General features: G+C 39.3%; 4 protein-coding genes across 5 annotated transcripts; 2 read left to right on the forward strand and 2 right to left on the reverse strand.

The window, feature by feature from the left end:
* Positions 1–509: 509 nt before the first annotated feature.
* On the forward strand, positions 510–3,842 carry si:ch1073-416d2.4 (coiled-coil domain-containing protein 42 homolog). The gene is made up of 9 exons (XM_042500558.1): positions 510–933; positions 1,205–1,250; positions 1,579–1,755; positions 1,846–2,003; positions 2,092–2,174; positions 2,298–2,470; positions 2,560–2,670; positions 2,760–2,876; positions 3,480–3,842. Exons 1-9 carry the CDS (start codon positions 827–829, stop codon positions 3,663–3,665), a joined length of 1,158 nt encoding a protein of 385 aa, XP_042356492.1. The 5' UTR covers positions 510–826; the 3' UTR covers positions 3,666–3,842.
* A 1,422-nt stretch (positions 3,843–5,264) lies between these two features.
* LOC121953448 (ubiquitin thioesterase OTUB2-like) lies at positions 5,265–8,725 on the forward strand. Of its 2 annotated transcripts, none has more exons than XM_042500560.1 (6): positions 5,265–5,369; positions 5,491–5,571; positions 5,648–5,766; positions 5,852–5,936; positions 7,623–7,814; positions 8,518–8,725. In XM_042500560.1, the coding sequence occupies exons 2-6, from the start codon at positions 5,491–5,493 to the stop codon at positions 8,722–8,724; spliced, it is 684 nt and encodes a 227-aa protein (XP_042356494.1). In that variant the 5' UTR covers positions 5,265–5,369; the 3' UTR covers position 8,725. The 2 variants fall into 2 exon arrangements, with proteins under 2 accessions (XP_042356494.1, XP_042356495.1); XM_042500561.1 differs by having other exon boundaries at positions 5,312–5,415.
* Positions 8,726–8,797: 72 nt separating this feature from the next.
* ddx24 (DEAD (Asp-Glu-Ala-Asp) box helicase 24) lies at positions 8,798–14,708 on the reverse strand. Its single transcript, XM_042500555.1, has 8 exons — positions 13,517–14,708; positions 12,999–13,433; positions 12,760–12,913; positions 11,396–11,908; positions 10,674–10,749; positions 10,259–10,447; positions 9,353–9,482; positions 8,798–9,257 (listed from the first exon to the last, which is right to left on the reverse strand). The coding sequence occupies exons 1-8, from the start codon at positions 14,412–14,414 to the stop codon at positions 8,986–8,988; spliced, it is 2,667 nt and encodes an 888-aa protein (XP_042356489.1). The 5' UTR covers positions 14,415–14,708; the 3' UTR covers positions 8,798–8,985.
* Positions 14,709–16,225: 1,517 nt separating this feature from the next.
* serpina10b (serpin peptidase inhibitor, clade A (alpha-1 antiproteinase, antitrypsin), member 10b) lies at positions 16,226–18,340 on the reverse strand. Its single transcript, XM_042500556.1, has 5 exons — positions 18,230–18,340; positions 17,425–18,053; positions 17,041–17,314; positions 16,700–16,847; positions 16,226–16,594 (listed from the first exon to the last, which is right to left on the reverse strand). The coding sequence occupies exons 1-5, from the start codon at positions 18,259–18,261 to the stop codon at positions 16,403–16,405; spliced, it is 1,275 nt and encodes a 424-aa protein (XP_042356490.1). The 5' UTR covers positions 18,262–18,340; the 3' UTR covers positions 16,226–16,402.
* Between the last annotated feature and the right edge of the window lie 69 nt (positions 18,341–18,409).

An 18,409-nucleotide genomic window follows, 5' to 3' on the forward strand; every position in this document is an offset into this window, starting at 1 on the left:
AGGGGTAAATAATTAGTTTATACTTCCTCCTACTCCTTTCCGAACATGCAGTTTATACTCATTAAGTATAGGTCAAATTGTGGAACGACCTTCCCCTCCACATTAAAGCCTCCTCACTGTCCATTTTTAAAAGTCGTCTTAAAACCCATTTTTATTCCTTGGCTTTCATCCCTGCATGAGACTCTGCTCCTGTTTGAGTGTTTTATGGTTTGTTTTTAGTTATTGTTTTTTTTTTAAATAATGAAACAATTATCTTAATGTTTTGCCTGTTTTATTTCATCCATTTTTATTTTTATTTTTTTAAATGGTTTTATGTCTGCATTGTTTTGTCTATTTATGTACAGCACTTTGTTTCAGCTGTGGTTGTTTTTAAAGTGCTTTATAAATAAAGTTGAGTTGAGTTGAGGTCATCATCCATTTTTGTTATTGCCATTTTGTTTCATTTTTGTCTTTTCTGTTTGTTTGCTTGTTTGTTTGTTTGTTTTTTTTTCGGTCATAGTTCCCGGGAATCAGAGAGGAGTGAGCGCTCTTAATTTTCACCTCGTCTCGGACCTCGGACCATCCCATCTGTGTGTGTCTCATTCAGTCAGTCAGTGACCCGCCTCTCCGGAGGTTACCATGACAACGGAGAAACGATCCCGGCGCATTCCCTGTTGTCTCGCCGGCGGTTTCCAGGCAACAGCTACACAAAACCAGGAAAACATCCGGAAAAGACCCTCGAGCCTCCTCCTTGGTCGCGCGAACGTGGAATAACTGCAGGACTTGTTTACTCATCAGGATTCCGGGACGATATATATTTGCAAGAAAAAACAACACAAAACAAAACATGACGACTTATTCCCTTCCTGTCTTGGATAACAGCGACCCCCGTCTAAAACTGAAGGTGGAAAACAGAATAAGAAACGTTTTTGTAACACAACCGGAAGACAGCAGGTAGGCCTGCAACTCATTACTTTAGACTTGTTGTTTTATTGTCATCTGTTGCAGGTAGCGTAACGTTTTATTAAGTATGTGTTTATTAGTATTTAATTGAATGTAAAGCAATTTATAACTTGTTTTGAAAAGCGCCTCGTAAATAAAGATATTATTAGTATTATTATTATAGGGCATATCATTATTATTAAGTCTATAGTTATCAATTATTTGACAAGCAGTCACTTTAACAACCCATATATAAATGTCTCATTTGAAATTTTCTTTTCAGACACAGAAAGGAGGAAAATGTCAACTACATACCTGTTGTGACCGAGGTAAGACAGAATAAGTCAGCATGTGTTAAAAAAGAGTGAAGTTGTGCATTAGGGAAATTACACAATATTATATCAAAAGTAATTGTTGTGGCTTGTGATGACTTGCTTTTAAGGTGTTTTAGTACAGTGGTTCTCAATCAGGGACCCACAGGGGCCCTGGAGGGAGCTGCAGAGTGTTCCCAGAAAAAGGGTGGATAGTTTATTTTGTGGATGAACTCCCGCTCACTGTCTCACTTGCAAACCCAAGAAAAAGGTTGAGAACCAAAGTTTTAGTACATGGAAAGAGTTTTTTTGTTTGTTTTTTGAAAAAAAAAAAAAAAAATTTCAGACTTCAAGCAGACTCCTTGAGGCAGGAGTGAACACTTTGCAAAAGACCCTGGTTCTGAAGAAACAGGCTGAGTTGGAGGAGGTGAATCAGCAACTTGCACTCAAACGGCAAGAGTTTAAGAACCGTGTGGAGGCTCTGGCTCAGAGGAGGTCTGAACTGGAAATAAAACTACAGCAGGTGAATTGAACCCTCCCGAAACTACTTGAATGATTCTGAGCTAGACATCCACTGATGACAGCGGCCTAATACGCACATATTTTTTTCCAGACTAAAGAGAGGGCAGTAAAGTTTGAAAAGTTTGTGGCTGAAAATGAAGTGAAGCGGAGCCAAGCACTGAAGAAGTATGAGGCTGCACGGGACCTGAACGCTTCAAAACAGAGAGAGATAGAAGACCTGACAGAACAGTTGAAACAACTTAAAGTCAGGTGAGACCTCTAAACCAAAGCCTTAATGTTTGAGTGATGCTCATTATGTCACTTTCTGGTCTCAGTTTGACCATATTTCAATTTACAGACAGCAAGTTTTAAAGGACAGAATGGCAAAGTACAAAATTTATGAGGACTACTTGATGAAAACACTTGATTATTTCCCCAACAGTAAGTTGAATTGACTTGTATTGGCCTCCATGAGCAAACTTTTTCTTTAACACGTTCTGTTTATCCTAAAGCGTTAATTACCCACTGGCTGTAAGATGGACTAAACTGCACAATCTCTTCCAGCTCATCTTGATAATGGGTCTGAATCTCTGGTTATGCCCATTATTCGGCGCCACGAAACCCTGTCCATCACCCATCGGGAGCTTCTGCAGCGTCTGGGCCGTCTGGAGGAGGAGGTGGAGCAGGGCCAGCGGCAGCTGCAGATCATGAAGCAGGACCACAGTGTTAAAAAAATGGTCAGACATACAGATACTTGCAGCTACTTTTCTTCCACCGACAGTGCTTGAATGAACAACCTTTTAATAGTTTTGTGTGCGTGTTGCAGATGGACAATAAGGAACTGTCTGAACTCCAGGGTGAGTTAGAAACCCTGAAAGAGAAGAACAAGCAGGCGGAGGTTAACCTGCTGATGGAGCAAGGCCTGTCCAGAGAGAAGGTATGTTTTCAGGACTATGAAATGTTCCTTAGATAATAAAATCATAGGATTATTAGATAGAAATGTTGTCATATGTGTTGTTAACACAGGTTGAAGAAGTGGGTTCCTTGCTAATGGCCATACACAACCTTGCAGAGCAGTGTTATCTATCAGCATATGGACCTCTGGAAAACATGGATGTACTGACAAAGATGGACATGGTGAAGGTAATGTCTGAGGAAAGTAGTTGGTTACCTAGAGCAATATGACTTAAGCTGCTTTCAGACGCCTTTCACAAGTATTTGAACCTGTGAACCCTGAGAAAAATGGTGTGTTTTCAAAATAAAAGAAACAAACAAGGGAAAAAGGTAATTAGCAACTTGGTAAGAAATGGAAATTGAAAGAAATTAGTACATCGCAAAAAATTATTTTAAAAAAAATTATTATAAAAAAAATTATTAAAAAAGGTAGGGAAAAATGTCTTGCGAAAAAAAGAAGAAAATAGGGAAAAACTATATTTATAATGATCAGAATTACATACCTAAATTCTGTTACAAAATTTTTATAATTTATTCCAGGTTACTCCCTTGTATTTTTGAACTTTGATTTTCTTTTGTTTTTTTAACGAATTTTCAGGTAATTTACTTGTAGCTTTTTACTAAATTCTTGCTAATTTTGGGTTATTTCTTTAAATTGCTCAATGCCTTCTTCCCATTTTTTGAAAGAAATCAAGCCAATTTGGCCAGGTTTCAAGGAGTTAGTATTCACATCGAAATACTAGTAATTGATGTTCCTTTACCTACCTGAAACTAACAAGGGTATGATTTCAGGAGTACATCCTGGACAAGGCGGACACAGAGAGGAGAGCGAGGAGACTGATGGACTCGGGGTCTGCAATGACGAGCAGAACAGCTCTGACAGACAAAAGAGAGAGAGGGTCAATGAAAAGTATCGGCAGTAAAACACTCATCAAAAGTTCCAGTAAAGTCAGTAGAAAGAGTGGGACAATGAGCTGATGTAGAACTTTTACAACAAATCATGCTCTTACTGCTCACAGTAATCTAATTATAAAGATTTTGTGGAGTGTAAAGGTTCATTTTTGACCTTGGAAGCAATTTTAAAAAAAGAAAGCACAGCATCAAAACTAAGTAAATGGCATCTAATGATAAAGAATGTAAGATGCATTTGAAAAAATGGGCCAGTAAGTGAAACTAATGTCAAAAATATTTCTGTAAACATATCAGAGTGCTGTGACACTTATTTTTTGAGTTTCACCATATAAAACTCCTATTACAAAATGTCATGCACTATATTTTTTTACCTACATTTTTTATTGATTTTGAAAACAAGGTAATCAAGTGTATTCGAGCATCAGAACTTTGAAAATGTGAATCTCTGGAATCATTGTTGCATTTTAAAATAAAATTGTTACAATCAAATGATGCTTTCATACACAAGGTAATAGCCATCAAATGGCATATGCAATGGTAAGTATGCAGTTTTCTCTTTTTTGTGATAGTCGGCATTTTATCTATTTAATACAGTAAATATAATCAGTGTAGCAGAGATAATCGTAACTTTCCTGTTGTAAATCATACATATCATGCAGAACCAAATGTTGCAGCCACTCACATTTTCTGTCCTGTATCATTTAACAAACAGTCCGTGTTTCAGCAAGAGGCACCAAACAATAGCAGCAATGCAGATTGTTGATTCTTGCCCGCTCCATATTGTCAGACGCGGCTGCACAGGTTTTGTGCAGACTGTGATCACCAATTATGTTGCAATGCAGTAAAAGTAGAAAAACATGTTCAGACATACATCTCAGGGGTTTATCTGTGTCCCTGTGTTGTCAGGCTTTGAGAACATTTACTCAGGTATTATAGCTGGCTTAATATTTGTACTTTACTTGAGTATTAACATTTATATGCTACTTTATACTCATAATTCACTACATTTCAGAGGGAAATTCTGAACACAACTACAATAACAAATACAAGAATGTGCAGTGGTGGAATGCAACTGAATACATCAAGTCTTCGCTGTAGACTACATAAGTACAATTTATACTTGTATACAATTAAATGCATCATTTTCATCTTGATACTTTAAGAATAATTTGCAGATAACAGGTGTATTTTTGTATGAAAAATTGAGATTTTGATTTTGAGGATTTTAACTTGTGACTGAGTTGTGTTGTTTTTTTAAATGGAATATTCATAATTTGATTGATTATGTATTTCTCTACCACAGTTTGTAACTCTTTGTATATTATTATTAAGCAGCAACAATAGGAGTACCGTTATGTTAAAAATGAAGAGAGAAAGGGGATTTTAAAAAAACCAACAAAACAAAATGCAACACAATTAAAAGGGAAAAACAATCAGGTAAACAGATGAGGAGGACAAAAGAGCAAGGACTTAGATGTAGATGTATTTAATTTTATAGCACTATTATTACTATTGTGATGGAAAAAGGCTAATATTAGGCTAATTGTGAGATGACATGCTTGAGCTTACACAGGTTACACTGCTTTCTTTTTGAAGCTAGTTTTCAGGCTGTCATCCTCGGGAGGTTTGACACCCGGAATTTAACAAACCCTGCACTGTCCCTTTAACACGGGCACGTGGTACACGCAAACATCCGGTTTTCAGAAAATGGAAATAAGATTGAAACAATGTTGTGACACACATCTTTGACGCGCGGAGTCTTTCCTAACTGTAATTACGTTTTCTTGCATTTTTTCCATGTTGTTGAAATACGAAGGTATGTCGTGCGGTCAGTCGACCCCTAAAACTGCCTTTTGTTCTCAAAATAGTAAAGCTGTTTGTTTGTCGACAGATGGAGGCAGGCAGCCTCGTCTCATGCCGAGAGGACATTTCTTCGCTGTTTCCTGAGCAAACGCCGGGTGCCAAATATAAAGTATGATGTTGAGGTGGTCATTTTGTCACCCCTCTTAACTCACGCCGCATAATAATCACATGTTGTCCTTTGTTAGGATTTAAGCAGCCAGTTTTCCACCGTCAGACAAGTGCGCGGAGATGGGAACTGCTTCTACAGAGCTTTCTGCTTCGCACACTTGGAGTCTCTGCTACACAATGCCAGGGCTTTACAGAGGTCAGTCAACATCATCGCTGCTGCTTGTCCAAACTGAGGTCACTTAAAATCTAAGGTGGCCTTGTCTCGTCGGTTTCACTTTCAGATTCAAGGAGAAAATCGTTCAAACCTGTGAAGATTTTTCTTCTGCGGGGTTTGACGAGAGTACCTTCAGGCACCACCTGAACACAGTAAATGATGCATTTCCTACCACAGTCACACTTTTTTTGTACTTACTAGGTATCCTTACATCAGTAAATCACACATGTTTACAAGCCTGAATCTCCATCAACATGCATGTTATTGTAAATGAATCTTTCAGAAATTAATGTGCGTCAAGCGATAAAACAAAGTTAGGCAAAAGACAAGTAGATTGTTAGTTTTGGCCTTTGGCTACGCCTCAACAATGCTTTTACAAAACTAGTGTGATGACATAATAAACACCTAAAGGCATAGAATGAGATGTATAGTAAAAAATAGATCAAGTTCTAATAATTTGGATATGTGTGAATGAACTGCAAGTCTAAACCAACTGGGCTTGTTGTATCATGAAGCCTTTTGGCACTCATCCATTAGGAACTGATAAACGCAAGTGGCTCCTTACCACTGCGATGGTTTTGTTAATGGGACACTCATGTAATTTTAAACCTGGACCTTATGTCCCCATGTTTTGTGACTAATGGAGACCACATTTTTTGAAATTGGTCCAGTATTGAGAGAGACCGCTGCAGGCTTAGCAGCAGTGAAACAAGCTCCAATGTAATCACTACTAATAATGTACACTAGCAATTTATGTCCACTAAAGGTGCTTGTTTTTGCCACTGACAGGCTCTGGCTGTTATTATACACATTTGACAATATTAAAAAAAGACGCTATAGGGAAATAAAATGTTTTTCTTTGCCTTTCACAGATCCTATGTGTTTGTTCATGTAACCAAGTTGGCCTCAAAGTGAAGTCTTGTTCTGAAATTTCAGGGACATGTCCACAATGTCCAAAAAATTCAGCCATGACATTAAAAATCTTTAAACAACACTAAGCTATACTTTCTATATACTCTACTATTCTATGTAGTCCAAAAATCATAAAAAATATCATCGTATAATATGTTGTCAAAAATCATAAAAAATGTTATAGTATGTTGTCCAAAAATCATAAAAACTTTATAGTACAGTATGACGTACAGAAATCATGAAAATGTAGTAGTATAGTATGTTACACAAAAATCATACAAAACGTTATACTATAGTATGTATAAAAAATTCGTACCATAGTATGTCAGACAAAAATCATAGAAAACAACAAAATATAGTATGTTGTAAAAAATCATAAAAATGTCATAGTATATATGTAGACCAAAAATAATAAAATACGCCATACTATACTATGTCATCCAAAAAGCTTAGAAAAACGTCATAGTATAGTATGTTGACCAAAATCATAAAAAACATCATACTTCAGTATGTCGTCCAAAAATCATAAAAAATGTCATACTATAGTTTGTCGTCCAAAAATCATAAAAAGACGTCATAGGTTCTATAATGTTTTCAGAGAGTTGTAATAACAATCTTAGCCTGTTGGTGACACAAAGCCACTTTAAATGGACATAAATTGTTGTTGCACAGTTGGCCGGAGTGATTACATTGCAGTTTGTTGTTTTACAGCTGCGGCTGTAGCAGTCTCTCTTCAGGATGGACCTTTTTTTTTAAAAAAAAAAAAGACACACATTCCCCTTTAAGTGTGGTTAGTCTGCTACTGGATCTCTACTTTTAAAAAAGGTGCAGGGAATGATAATTATACCACTAGAGGCAAACTTGTAGAACTAGAGGGAACTGTTTTGTTGAATTGTGAAAATACCTTCGTGTCTTTTCTCTTGAAGGTGGTACATGTTGTGGAGCAGTGCCAGGCTGAGGAGCAGGAAGAGACGCTGCTCAGGCTCTTTAATGAGCAGATGACCTCTGACAGCGTGGTGCAGTATCTCAGGCTGCTCACTTCAGCACACCTACAAAACCAGGCGGACTTCTTCTGCAACTTTGTGGAGGCGCCCAATCTGCTCGTCTACTGTCATCAAGTTAGTAACAAAGTGTTGCTGCCATCTAGTGAAAAAATAGTACACCTAGTTTTGAACTAAGGATAGTTCAGGCAAATGCAGCTGTGGGGTCTGGTAAGGACGTTTCTAGGATTTGAGGACACTGGGGGCCTCTGCTGGGGTTGGGGGGGTCCCCCTTGTGAAATTGTTTTTGATGCATACAGATACCACAAGTTGTATTTTGATTCCTTTTCTAAGCACTCTGGCACCTTATTTACCCGTAGAAAAGTTTTCTTTTTTTAACTTTCCAGACTATGGTATGACTGTTAATTATTAGACGTAAAATAGTAGTTGTTAGAAATTAATATTGAGTTCATTATTATTCTTAGTTTTATTTGTTTACTTATTTTTGTAATTCAGTTTGTTTAAATAAAAAGCAAGACAGAAGTATTGAGTAGAAACAAAATACTTTAAAACTGCTGTCATTCAAAATTTTATTGACCAGAGCTGAAAAAAAGTCTGTTTACGTAACTATGGTGGAATATAACAAAGTACATTTATACATGTAAAAGTATTTAAAGGAATAACAGATTATTAGATCCGGGACTTTTTTATTAGGCCTATTGTTATTTTTGAAACATTTACATGGCATACATATTTAGGTCTGGGGCTGTGTATAAAACATTCAGGGCTGAAGCCTTGGACGCACGGACCTAACACCACTGTTTGCGCTCTTTTCATTCAGGAAGTGGAGGCCATGGCGATGGAGTGTGACCACGTGGACATCTTAGCTCTGTCGCAGGCCCTGGATATCTGCATCCACATCGTCTCCATGGAGGGTGACGAACAGCAGTTGGCTCACCACGTCATTCCAGAGGGTGCTGAGCCCTCCCTGCACCTTCTCTACCAAACGTCACATTATAACATTCTCTACCCGCGACCACAACACTGACCAGAGATCCTCGAGGACTCGACGCAACTCAGGAACACTGACTGTGGTTGAATAAAATCCCAAGTAAGGACACTTCATGAAAACAGATTTTTATAAAGTATTGCAGTGTACAGCACTTCAACATCTGGAAATACACGTTTTTGCACACTGTGCAACAAGTATTTCATGAATTGAATGTATGTAAAAAAGAAATTACATCAATCAACAATCACACAAATCCTGTATAAGACTGCCTTTTAAATGCACATTTCCATTAACATGTTACTGCTGCTGCGGTTTCTTCTGCTTTTTCTGCCGTGACGGACCACCTTTCTTTAACTTCTGTTTCCTCTTCTGTATTGAAACTTGGGTGAGGGCGCTTTCCCTCCCCGCTAGAGGCATCTGAGGCAGGGAGAGCTTCCCCATCTGAGTGGGATACTTTGTCTTTATCACATTCTTGAACACAGACTGGGAGATCAAATGCTTCAAATGCTTTTTCATCCCCTTCACCACCTTCTGCTGCTCTCTGTCCCCCTCCTCATCCCTTCCTCTGCCTGTAGACACAGATGGGATATTCAGTCGTCTGTATTTGTATACTTTTTAATTAAAGGGAACATGTTCAGGAGATTTTGTGTTGTGTTGGTCTTACCAATTAAAAGATCATCATCCAGGTCCATCTCCATGGCCTCTGCCGCTTGTCTCAGCCAGGAGTTGTGCTGATTCTTCCTGCTGTTGTGAAACTCGATCTTCTCAATCTGTCTGGCCAAGTTTACTCGCTCCTGTGAAGGAAAGCATTCCACAATAATAATCAAAATATAATCTCTTTAATGTCAAACTAAGGCTAGTCTGGCTCAAAGGATGTAGTCTGTGGGTATAGATCTGTCCTTAGTTGCCTATTTCAGATGGTAACACGCTTTCTGTGTCGCCGTGTTTAACTTGTCCTGAATGGCGAGACCTGTCTGCACACCTCACTTTAGCATTGTGTGTGATAAAACAGCAACCACCTCCTGGTTAGCAACATCCACACTAAAAAAATTTCAATGCTCTATGCAGTGTTTGTCTTTTGTGGGGATTTAGCCATTTTAATACCAGGGCTCACCTCTCCATGAGCAGATGTTCCACCAAGACTCCTAAATTTACTCCTGACAGTTTTTTGCAAGGGCACAGTTGCTGCATCTTGGACTTCGTGCTGCCCCAAAAAGACTGTTTGGTTTGACATACAAACAGCCCAGAGCTGTTTTACCTCTTTGTGCAGATTTGTAGATTGCAAAATTGCAAATTTGCGTTTCCTGGCAAAGGCATGACCCGCCCAAATCTCCCTCTGATTGTGTAGCTGTGTAGTCTTGTTGGTTGAGTTGGTAAAGTTTAGGACAGAGGGGTGGGATTGGTTAGGGTAAGAATATCAGGATAAGCAAATCAGAGAAAGAGTCAGGCAGAGTACTGCAGATCAAGTCTTCGCCTAAGAATCGCAAATTCGCCTCCGGTGTTGGCATAGCACAAGTTAGGTGTGGCTGTGTAGAACTACATGAAGGCAGGACGTAATGCTGGATCTCACCTTGATGGCCTCCATGAATTTGAGTTCTATTGGGAACATGGGAAGGTCCTCGTCCTTCTGGAGATTATTGTAGATCTTCTTAAAGTTCATCATGTCGTCTGGGCCTATTAGTAGCAAACTCAGGCCCTCTTTGGTAGCTCTCGCTGTTCTGCCACTCCGATGGACGTAAGTCTCAGATGTCCTGGGGACCTGATGTTCACAGAGGAACATAAGTACAAATAATTACGCCAGGTACACCAAGGCTGTGCTCATCCATATGTTGCAGGATAACATCTATAGAACAGTGGCTGAACCATGGCTCAGTGGTTTGTGCAACAGTTACTCATGTTTATTGAGGATGATACTCATGTTACGTGAATGTAAGCGAATTTTAAAAAAAAAAAAAATGCTACGGACAACAATTAAAAAAGCTTACCTGGTAGTGAATAACATGCTGAACATTTGGGATATCCAGTCCTCTAGCTGCAACATCAGTCGTCAGCAGGACACAACTGTGAATGAAGTTTTGAAATTCAAGTGTCACCTTCGTAGAGTTTTGAGTTGAGCCACTAAAGCGATGCCAAATAATGAGTTTTGTTGCAACTACGACTTAAGAACACAGGTGTTAATCACTTTCTATGACAGAGATTGCTGCAAGAACTAGAAAATAATCTCAAAGTTACCAAATACAGATTCTGTGTTAAATGATCTCGAGTATATTTTTTTTACTTTCACTGTGGTTTTATTTTTTAACTTTAAGAGACCTTGCCAAGATGGCAGCAACACATGAACATGTACAGACAAAGTGAAACTGTTTCTTCACCTTCCACTTTGAGGAATGAATAAAACTCCTGTTTGAAACTTCATGTCTGTCCTCCCACTGTTGATTAAATCTCAAAACTTGAAAATCTTGTGCTACTAGAGGAACTTGTTTTAATTTGCCAAACCACTATGGTTACAAATGTATTTTGTAAATATGCATTATGATAAAACTCTCAATGTTGGAACTAGGCATGGGAAACATAATCCTGGACTTTTCACCAGATAAAACCCTTAAGCTCTTAGTTGCAGCTAACAGGTTTTTACATTTTATCATAAGAACACAATTACTAACCTAACCCAGAGGCAAACAATACTGCAAGTGTGTGCAAACCTCACCTCTCCCTCTCTGCAAAGCGTTCCAGGTTTTTGAGGCGTTGTTTCTGGTGCATGTTGGCATGAAGAGGCAGTGGAGTACAGTCCAAGATAACCAGCAGGGAGTTGAGTCTTTTGATGCAGTCGATACTGTTGGCAAACACCATGGTGCGGCCAGGATACTGCAGCAGAAAGTAATAAAGGTAGAAGTCCTTGTCCTCCTTTTGACAGTGGATTCTGGTCTCAGTCAGAGTCTCCACAGTCGCCTCCTTCCTGGTCAGGTCAATGATTTTGGGTTTGGACTTGATCCCCACTTTCTCCATGAGAATCTCCAGTTTGCTCCTCTGGTCCAGATTCTTCTTCTTCTTCTGCAGGAGGCGGGTGGGCAGGCTGCGAGCCATGGTCAGCGTGGCAGAGAACACGAACGTTTGCCTTGTGGGATTAAAGTGCACGGTGTTCAGCATCTCCAGCAGACTCTCCAGCTCTGCAAAGTGGCCTTTCTCTACCATACGATCTGCTTCATCAATGACCAGGCACCTGCAGAGAAACACAACCCAGATTTATCGATATAAAGAAGCATGAAAATCTAACAAACAAGCCTCTATGACTGATCAGTGCCACAGAAAGATTCATCAGACTTCTGATGTTTCTCATGTTGATCTAGCTTTCTGTTACATTCAGTAAAAACAATGTCACCCCCTCTGGTATCTGTTTAGCGTTCAGCAAATATTGTTTCCTCTGCCTCTGGCTTTTGTATTTCACACAAATAGCTATAATGTGCACGCAGTCAATACCAGGGGTCTTTGCTTTATTTAACATTTGACTACTGCTGATGCTGTACTTAATGATGGGTGGATTGTTTATTCTTAAGCCCAATCATGTACTGTTTATAACAGAGCATTTCCATACTGTTTTAACCCATTAGTGCCCACAGACTATATTTAGTATGTTGAGAATGCTGCGAAATTTGTTTTAATTTAAAGTCTTGAAATGCAGTCTTGCAACTTTTGTGTTTATAGATATCAAATATCTGTTAACCTATATTTAGTCTATGAAAATATTTGACTACTGTTTTTCTTTATATTGTAGAAAAAAACAGTAGTCAAATATAATATATAGTCCCTTGTGTCCATAACATGGTCATAAAAATGTCATTATTTATTTATTTATTTATTTATTTAACAAAACTCTGTTGTCTAATGTATTTAGTAAACACATATTATAAAAATAATTGGTGCAATTAACTGTATAAGCTTGAGAAAATTCAGTGCTCAGGGTCTCTCTAAAACATTTTAACACAATCTGAAACTGCTTGCATCTCACAAAATCCTTAATGCTTATGCCAGGTGCAGATTACAAATGCATTTTGAATAATAATGCATTTTTACCTGAGCTGTCTTAAGTTCAGCAGATGTGGATGTCTCTCCTTGATCAAGTCCCATAGACGTCCCGGAGTGGCGATGATGATCTCTGGTCTCCGCTTTAGCATCCGTCGTTGTTTCTGTTGTGCCATTCCACCCACCACTATCGCTGTCCTGATGTCTACATAACAAACATCTTAAGCATCTTGACATTCATAATTCAGATTATTTTTTTAAAAAGCTAATTAAAAACTTGAAAGACTTACCTGTAAATTTCGCAACAGCATCAATGTGGTGTTTGACCTGAACAGCCAGCTCTCTGGTGGGAGTGAGCACGAGTCCGAGCAGCGGCTGACTGCGACCACCAGCAGGTTCTTCTTCTGCCTCAGCAGCGAAGTCAAACTCTGCATTTTCGATTACTTGAACGCACCCAAGCCTCTCATCATCCTTTCCTTCAGTGTCATCATGTTCATCTTCGCTGTCATGTTCGTCTGTGTCACCCTCCTCCTGCTCTGTGATGCTCTCACCCTCCTCTGCCTCCATGTCGTCCCCCTCATCTTTGGTGGACTCGTCTGCAGCTGGTAAATACAAACTCTCCACCTGTGTGGTCGGTTCAGTGTCAACAGACTTTTCGGAGTTGTTTTTCCACTCCAGGATGGTGTGGATCATGGGAATACCAAAAGCCAGTGTCTTTCCACTTCCTGTAACAAAAGTGCTCACATTAGCTTAATTCACAGACACTCAGGGGCATATTTTTAAGCTGCAAAAAGGTATTTTATCTTACCTGTCTCAGCAGCTCCCAGCACATCCATCCGATCCCTGATCGCTGGAGGCAAAGCGAGAGCTTGTATTGGACTCGGTGAGCTAAATCCAAGACTGCTGAGAGCCTCTAGCACAGGCGAGGGGACAAACAAGTCCTTCCATGCACTCACATCAGCATTTTTACCATCAGAGCCAGACAGAGCTGCATTTGTCCAATTCTTGATCTGCTTTTTATTTTTGGGAGGCTGTGCCACTTTGTCTTGAGTGGATTTTTCTTTTTCCAGAGGCTGATTTTCTGACGGAGAGTCCTGGTTTGACTGTACCTCTTGGATTTGATCATTTTCTCTCTGCTGCTTCTGTTTCTTTTTCTTCTGTTTGTTGCTTTTCTTTGTGAGTTTTGATTGGGCATCAGGCTCTGAACTCACTGCTGTATCTTCTGAAGCGTCCTCTTTAGGTGCTTCATCTTCTCCTTTCTCGTCACCTGCAGCTGCATCCTTCTGTGTCACATCGACAGCTGCATTATCTGCATCCTTTGCAGCCAGTTTCTTATTTTTCTTCTTCTTCTTCTTCTTGGCTTTTTTCTTGGCTGGTTCAGGTGCTGTCTCTCCCTCTTTGCTCTCCACATCTCCTTTCTCTCCAGCCTCCTCTGCCTCACTGACTTTCCTTTTCTTCGCTTTCTTCTTCTTCTTCTCCTCCTCCTTTTTCAGTTCCCTTGCTGCTGTAGCTGCGGTCTTCTCGGAGTCAACCAGACGATAATTTGTCAGCTCTTCAAAACACACCAGACCCTCCATGCCCTCCTCGGAGAACAGACTAGGATCCAGCTCTATGGCTTTCCATTTGCCTTTCACATGGATGCCCCGTTTGTCTTTTTTGTGCTGTGCCGAGGACAGACGCTTGTTTTTGGGCTTCTTCGTCTTCATTTTCCTACAGTTAAATAACAAGGTACGTTGATAAAAAAACCTCCTACCTTAAACTTGTTGTTGAAAGCGTGTGTGCGAAGTTAGCTTCTAGCTAAGTTTGGTGCAAAACCACTTTAACTGTACAGAAAACCCTCGAAGAAATACCAGCTCCAATAAGCTTCGTCTATGATAAACAACTACATAACAACTACAAGTAAGACCATAACAAAAAAAGTACCACCTTCGCTGATGTGGTTATTTAAAATGTCAAAATACTGTTACAAATGTCAACAGCCACGCATGACACGAGAGCGCAGCCATGACAGTGTTGATCACGTGGTTTGAAAAACTTTATTTGTCGAACAGCAGATACAGAGACTTTTCTCCTGCTGATATTAGTCGTTATTTATTCTTCACTGTAAGTAATAAGTCTTCCCTGCTGCTGTGTGTTAAGTCAGATCCTGTCTTATCAGTAAAACAATCACAATATCTTAAAATCTTCGTTCAGTAGCCTGGTATCTAAAGATATAGTGATTATATTCATAAAATTAGATATTAATAAGATTCAGGTATCTTGGGTGTGCTGGTACCACTTACTCTCATAATAAAAGGTTTACACTGTAAATTATGACTTTATTAATAATTAAAAATCTATCCTATATTGTGCTAATTTTCAGGTTCATACTTGACATGCTTTAATGTTCAAAAGCCATCATATCTCTGGCACTCTGTCTAAATAGGTGTTTACGTTTCAATTTAAAACTGTCTATTTAATATATTTGTATCATACAAATTTACATTAGTCCTGACGGGTTGTTTCTGAATTTCTCTGTGGATCAAACATTTTGCTACACTCACAGTTTTTATATAGCCTGCCTGACTTTTCCCAATATGGGAGCTTTTATGCTTTATACATAATTTAAAGTCTATTAATAAGAACACTTTCATAACACCAGGTTGTGAAAAGCATCTTGTTGGTGAGCCATCAAGTATTCAACAAATGCTCACAAGTTTGTCACTTTTAACTTAATTTCTGCATTCTAGTGAATATTCATTTACAGATTTGTGCCTTGTCTGCATCAGTGCATGATGTACATATCTCATTTGTTTTTTCTAAGCATTGAAGTCCTCTGCTACTTTTTTTAAATATATTTTTTGGCTTTTTGCCTTTATTACAGATAGGACAGATCAAGTGTGAAAGGGGGAGAGAGAAGGGATGACATGCAGCAAAGGGCCACAGGCCGGAGTCCAACCTGTGGCCACTGCGGCCAGGACGCAGCCTCTGTACACGGGCGCCTGCTCTACCAGGTGAGCTAATGGGCACCCCCATACTTCGTTTTTATTGAGGGGGACATATGTACAGTACATTCAAAAGTATTGAAGGAGATGACCCCTGTGTACCCCTGAAAATCTACACCTATTCAATTCAATTTAGTTTTATTTATTATTATTCATTTTCACAAAACACAGTTTGCCTCAGAGGGCTTTACAGCATACAACATCCCTCTGTCCTTAGATGTGCATATGCATCTGATCAGGTAATTAATAAAGGGTCTTGTTTCACATTTTCTGATAAAGCTTTCTGTTAAGGTTTGTAAGTTATCTGCATACAATAATAAATTTTAAAAAAAGGTTAATGGTTTTGACAATATTCCTTTAAGTGTTATTTTTTAATGTTAATATTTAAATGTTTTCCTAATTACAGGTCAAAAAGCAAAAATATCCTTGAGCTCACTTGTATATAGTCAACACTGCTCTCATTTAGTATGCATTTTGCACATATCTGTATTTGAGAGCTGAAAAGATTTGATTAAATCCAAAAAAAGGCACACTAACATAAGTTCTTTTTTAATAGGGATTACATGTAGGTAGGTAGGCTTACAGAACAGACCAGCATGAGCATTTTAAATTTTAAATTGAAAAATGCACCAAAGCAGCCCTTTAAAAGCCTAAATAAACACAACGACACGTGCAACCACTTCAGTACACAAACAGCATAGTCATGACTGCTAGTTTTTGGTGGGGTCAATCACCCTGCCCATGAACAGCAGGCAGTTTGTGTCTTCGTGATATATGAAGAAGAAAAATGGTCTGTTGACAATGAAGGCCCTGGGTAAGGAATATGGAATGATGCCCATTGTTGTGGCAGCTGCTGCTGTGGTCCCCGACTCGTCCACCTCGATCACTGCCTTGTGAAGCACCTGGGATTTTATAGTGGAGATTAAAAAAAATTAAAAGTTATTATCTGCAAAGGTTGGAATATAGAGGTAGTATTCTGTTACAGGATGGTGACATTGAAAACTAACCTCTGACACTTTGAGATCTTCTTCCTTACTCAGCTTTGTCAGATTGGCTGAATTGCTGAAGATACTGGCCATGCCTATGTCCGGTAAGAGATTGTGCAGGGAGTACGACTCTTCCATCTTGAATTTAGGCAGGTTGATTTCCAGTTTGCTGTGAACGAGACGACATGTTGAGTACACTCGCTTGTTAATCTGTTGCTGTAGGTATTTAATATTATGCATTTGTTACTAGGTGCTTTTAACAGCAACTTTCTGGAGAAAATGTCACAAAGTGCTCAAAAACAACAGAATACAGACAACAAAACAGCAGGACAGCATGCTTTATTATGATTTTCTCCACTTACAGTTTGTGCAGCTTTTTGATCCAGCTGAGGAACCTCTTAGCATTGATCCCTTCTTCAATGACAGTGTAGTCCATGCCTTTGTTGGGGAGTAGGATAAGCATGGAAACACCCTCCTGGTACGGCAGCTTCAGCACTTTGGCACCAAGAGAAACATCTTCCATCATGTAGAACTTATCCTCCAAAAACATCATTGGCACTTGCACAATATTATAGTTGTCAATGTAGAAGGATGCATTTTCAGTGAAATTGGGGTTGAAAGGCAGCTTCCAGGTACCTGTAGAGGAAATAATACTGTCAGTTTAATTGTGGGCACTATAGGTCAAAAGTCAAAACACAAATGGGAGTCAAAGCACAAAGATGAAGTTCTAAACTGAACCAGCTTACCCTGGAAGAAAATGGTGTTGATTAGCATGAGTTGCGTCTGTGTATCCAGGGTGGAAATCATCTCCGTCACTTTGCCCTCAGTCTTGTTCTTGATATACTCATTGATGAATCTGACACTACCTTCTCTGTCCGCAAAGTCTACAGTTTTGATGTCAGCGTCAAAAAACATCTTGATTTGCTCTTGAAACATCACCTGCAGCTCAAACTCCTGGCGTATAAAGAGGCCCATGCTTTGGTCCAGCTTCAGTGATCCATTCTGTGTGATGCTCTCATGAAGCAGCTGAAAGAGTTGAGGTATAAGTTCTGGCTGGTCGGCCCGCTCCAGCTGCTCCAGGTTGAGTCCTTTCAGTATTTCCTCATGCGTGACACCATCAGTGGCCATTAAGAGAGCAGCAAAGCTGGTAGAGATGCTCAGGGGTGAGAAAAAGATGTTCTTGTCATGGTAGCTGGATATTTTTCTGTATAGGTTCATGGCAAAGTCCATGTTTTTGAAGGAAAGATCTGCGATGGTGGCATCCGGGAGGCGCGCTTGGTGGACCGGAGCGAGGAAGCACATGAAGGTTACAATGCAAATAAATGCCATCTTCATTTTGTTTACCAGCATATTTTGAGATGTTTGGCTGCACAATCTGAAATATGAAGACAAGTAGATGTCAAAAGATTATTATGAAAAGCACAACTGAACAGTAACTTAACTAACCCAAAACAATGCAGATTAGAGATGATAACTTTACCACCAAAACACTTTTATGGATGCAATAGATAATTCTAAAGAATATTTTCCAAGATCAACTGTCGTACGTACCCTTCAGCTTGTGCAAGATCTGAAAGCTCCATCTATTATTTGGGGAAACAAAGTGCAAGTGTGCTCTGAGCGTTACATATTAACCACAAAACACGACGCGTTGAGTTGTTCCAAATGGAGCTGTTTTTCAAACATTCAGAGCCTCTTTTTTTCCCCAGAGGTGATGTCACAAGAACAAAT

Source organism: Plectropomus leopardus, chromosome 14 (genome assembly GCF_008729295.1).
Source record: "Plectropomus leopardus isolate mb chromosome 14, YSFRI_Pleo_2.0, whole genome shotgun sequence".
Taxonomy (NCBI): Eukaryota; Metazoa; Chordata; class Actinopteri; order Perciformes; family Serranidae; genus Plectropomus; species Plectropomus leopardus.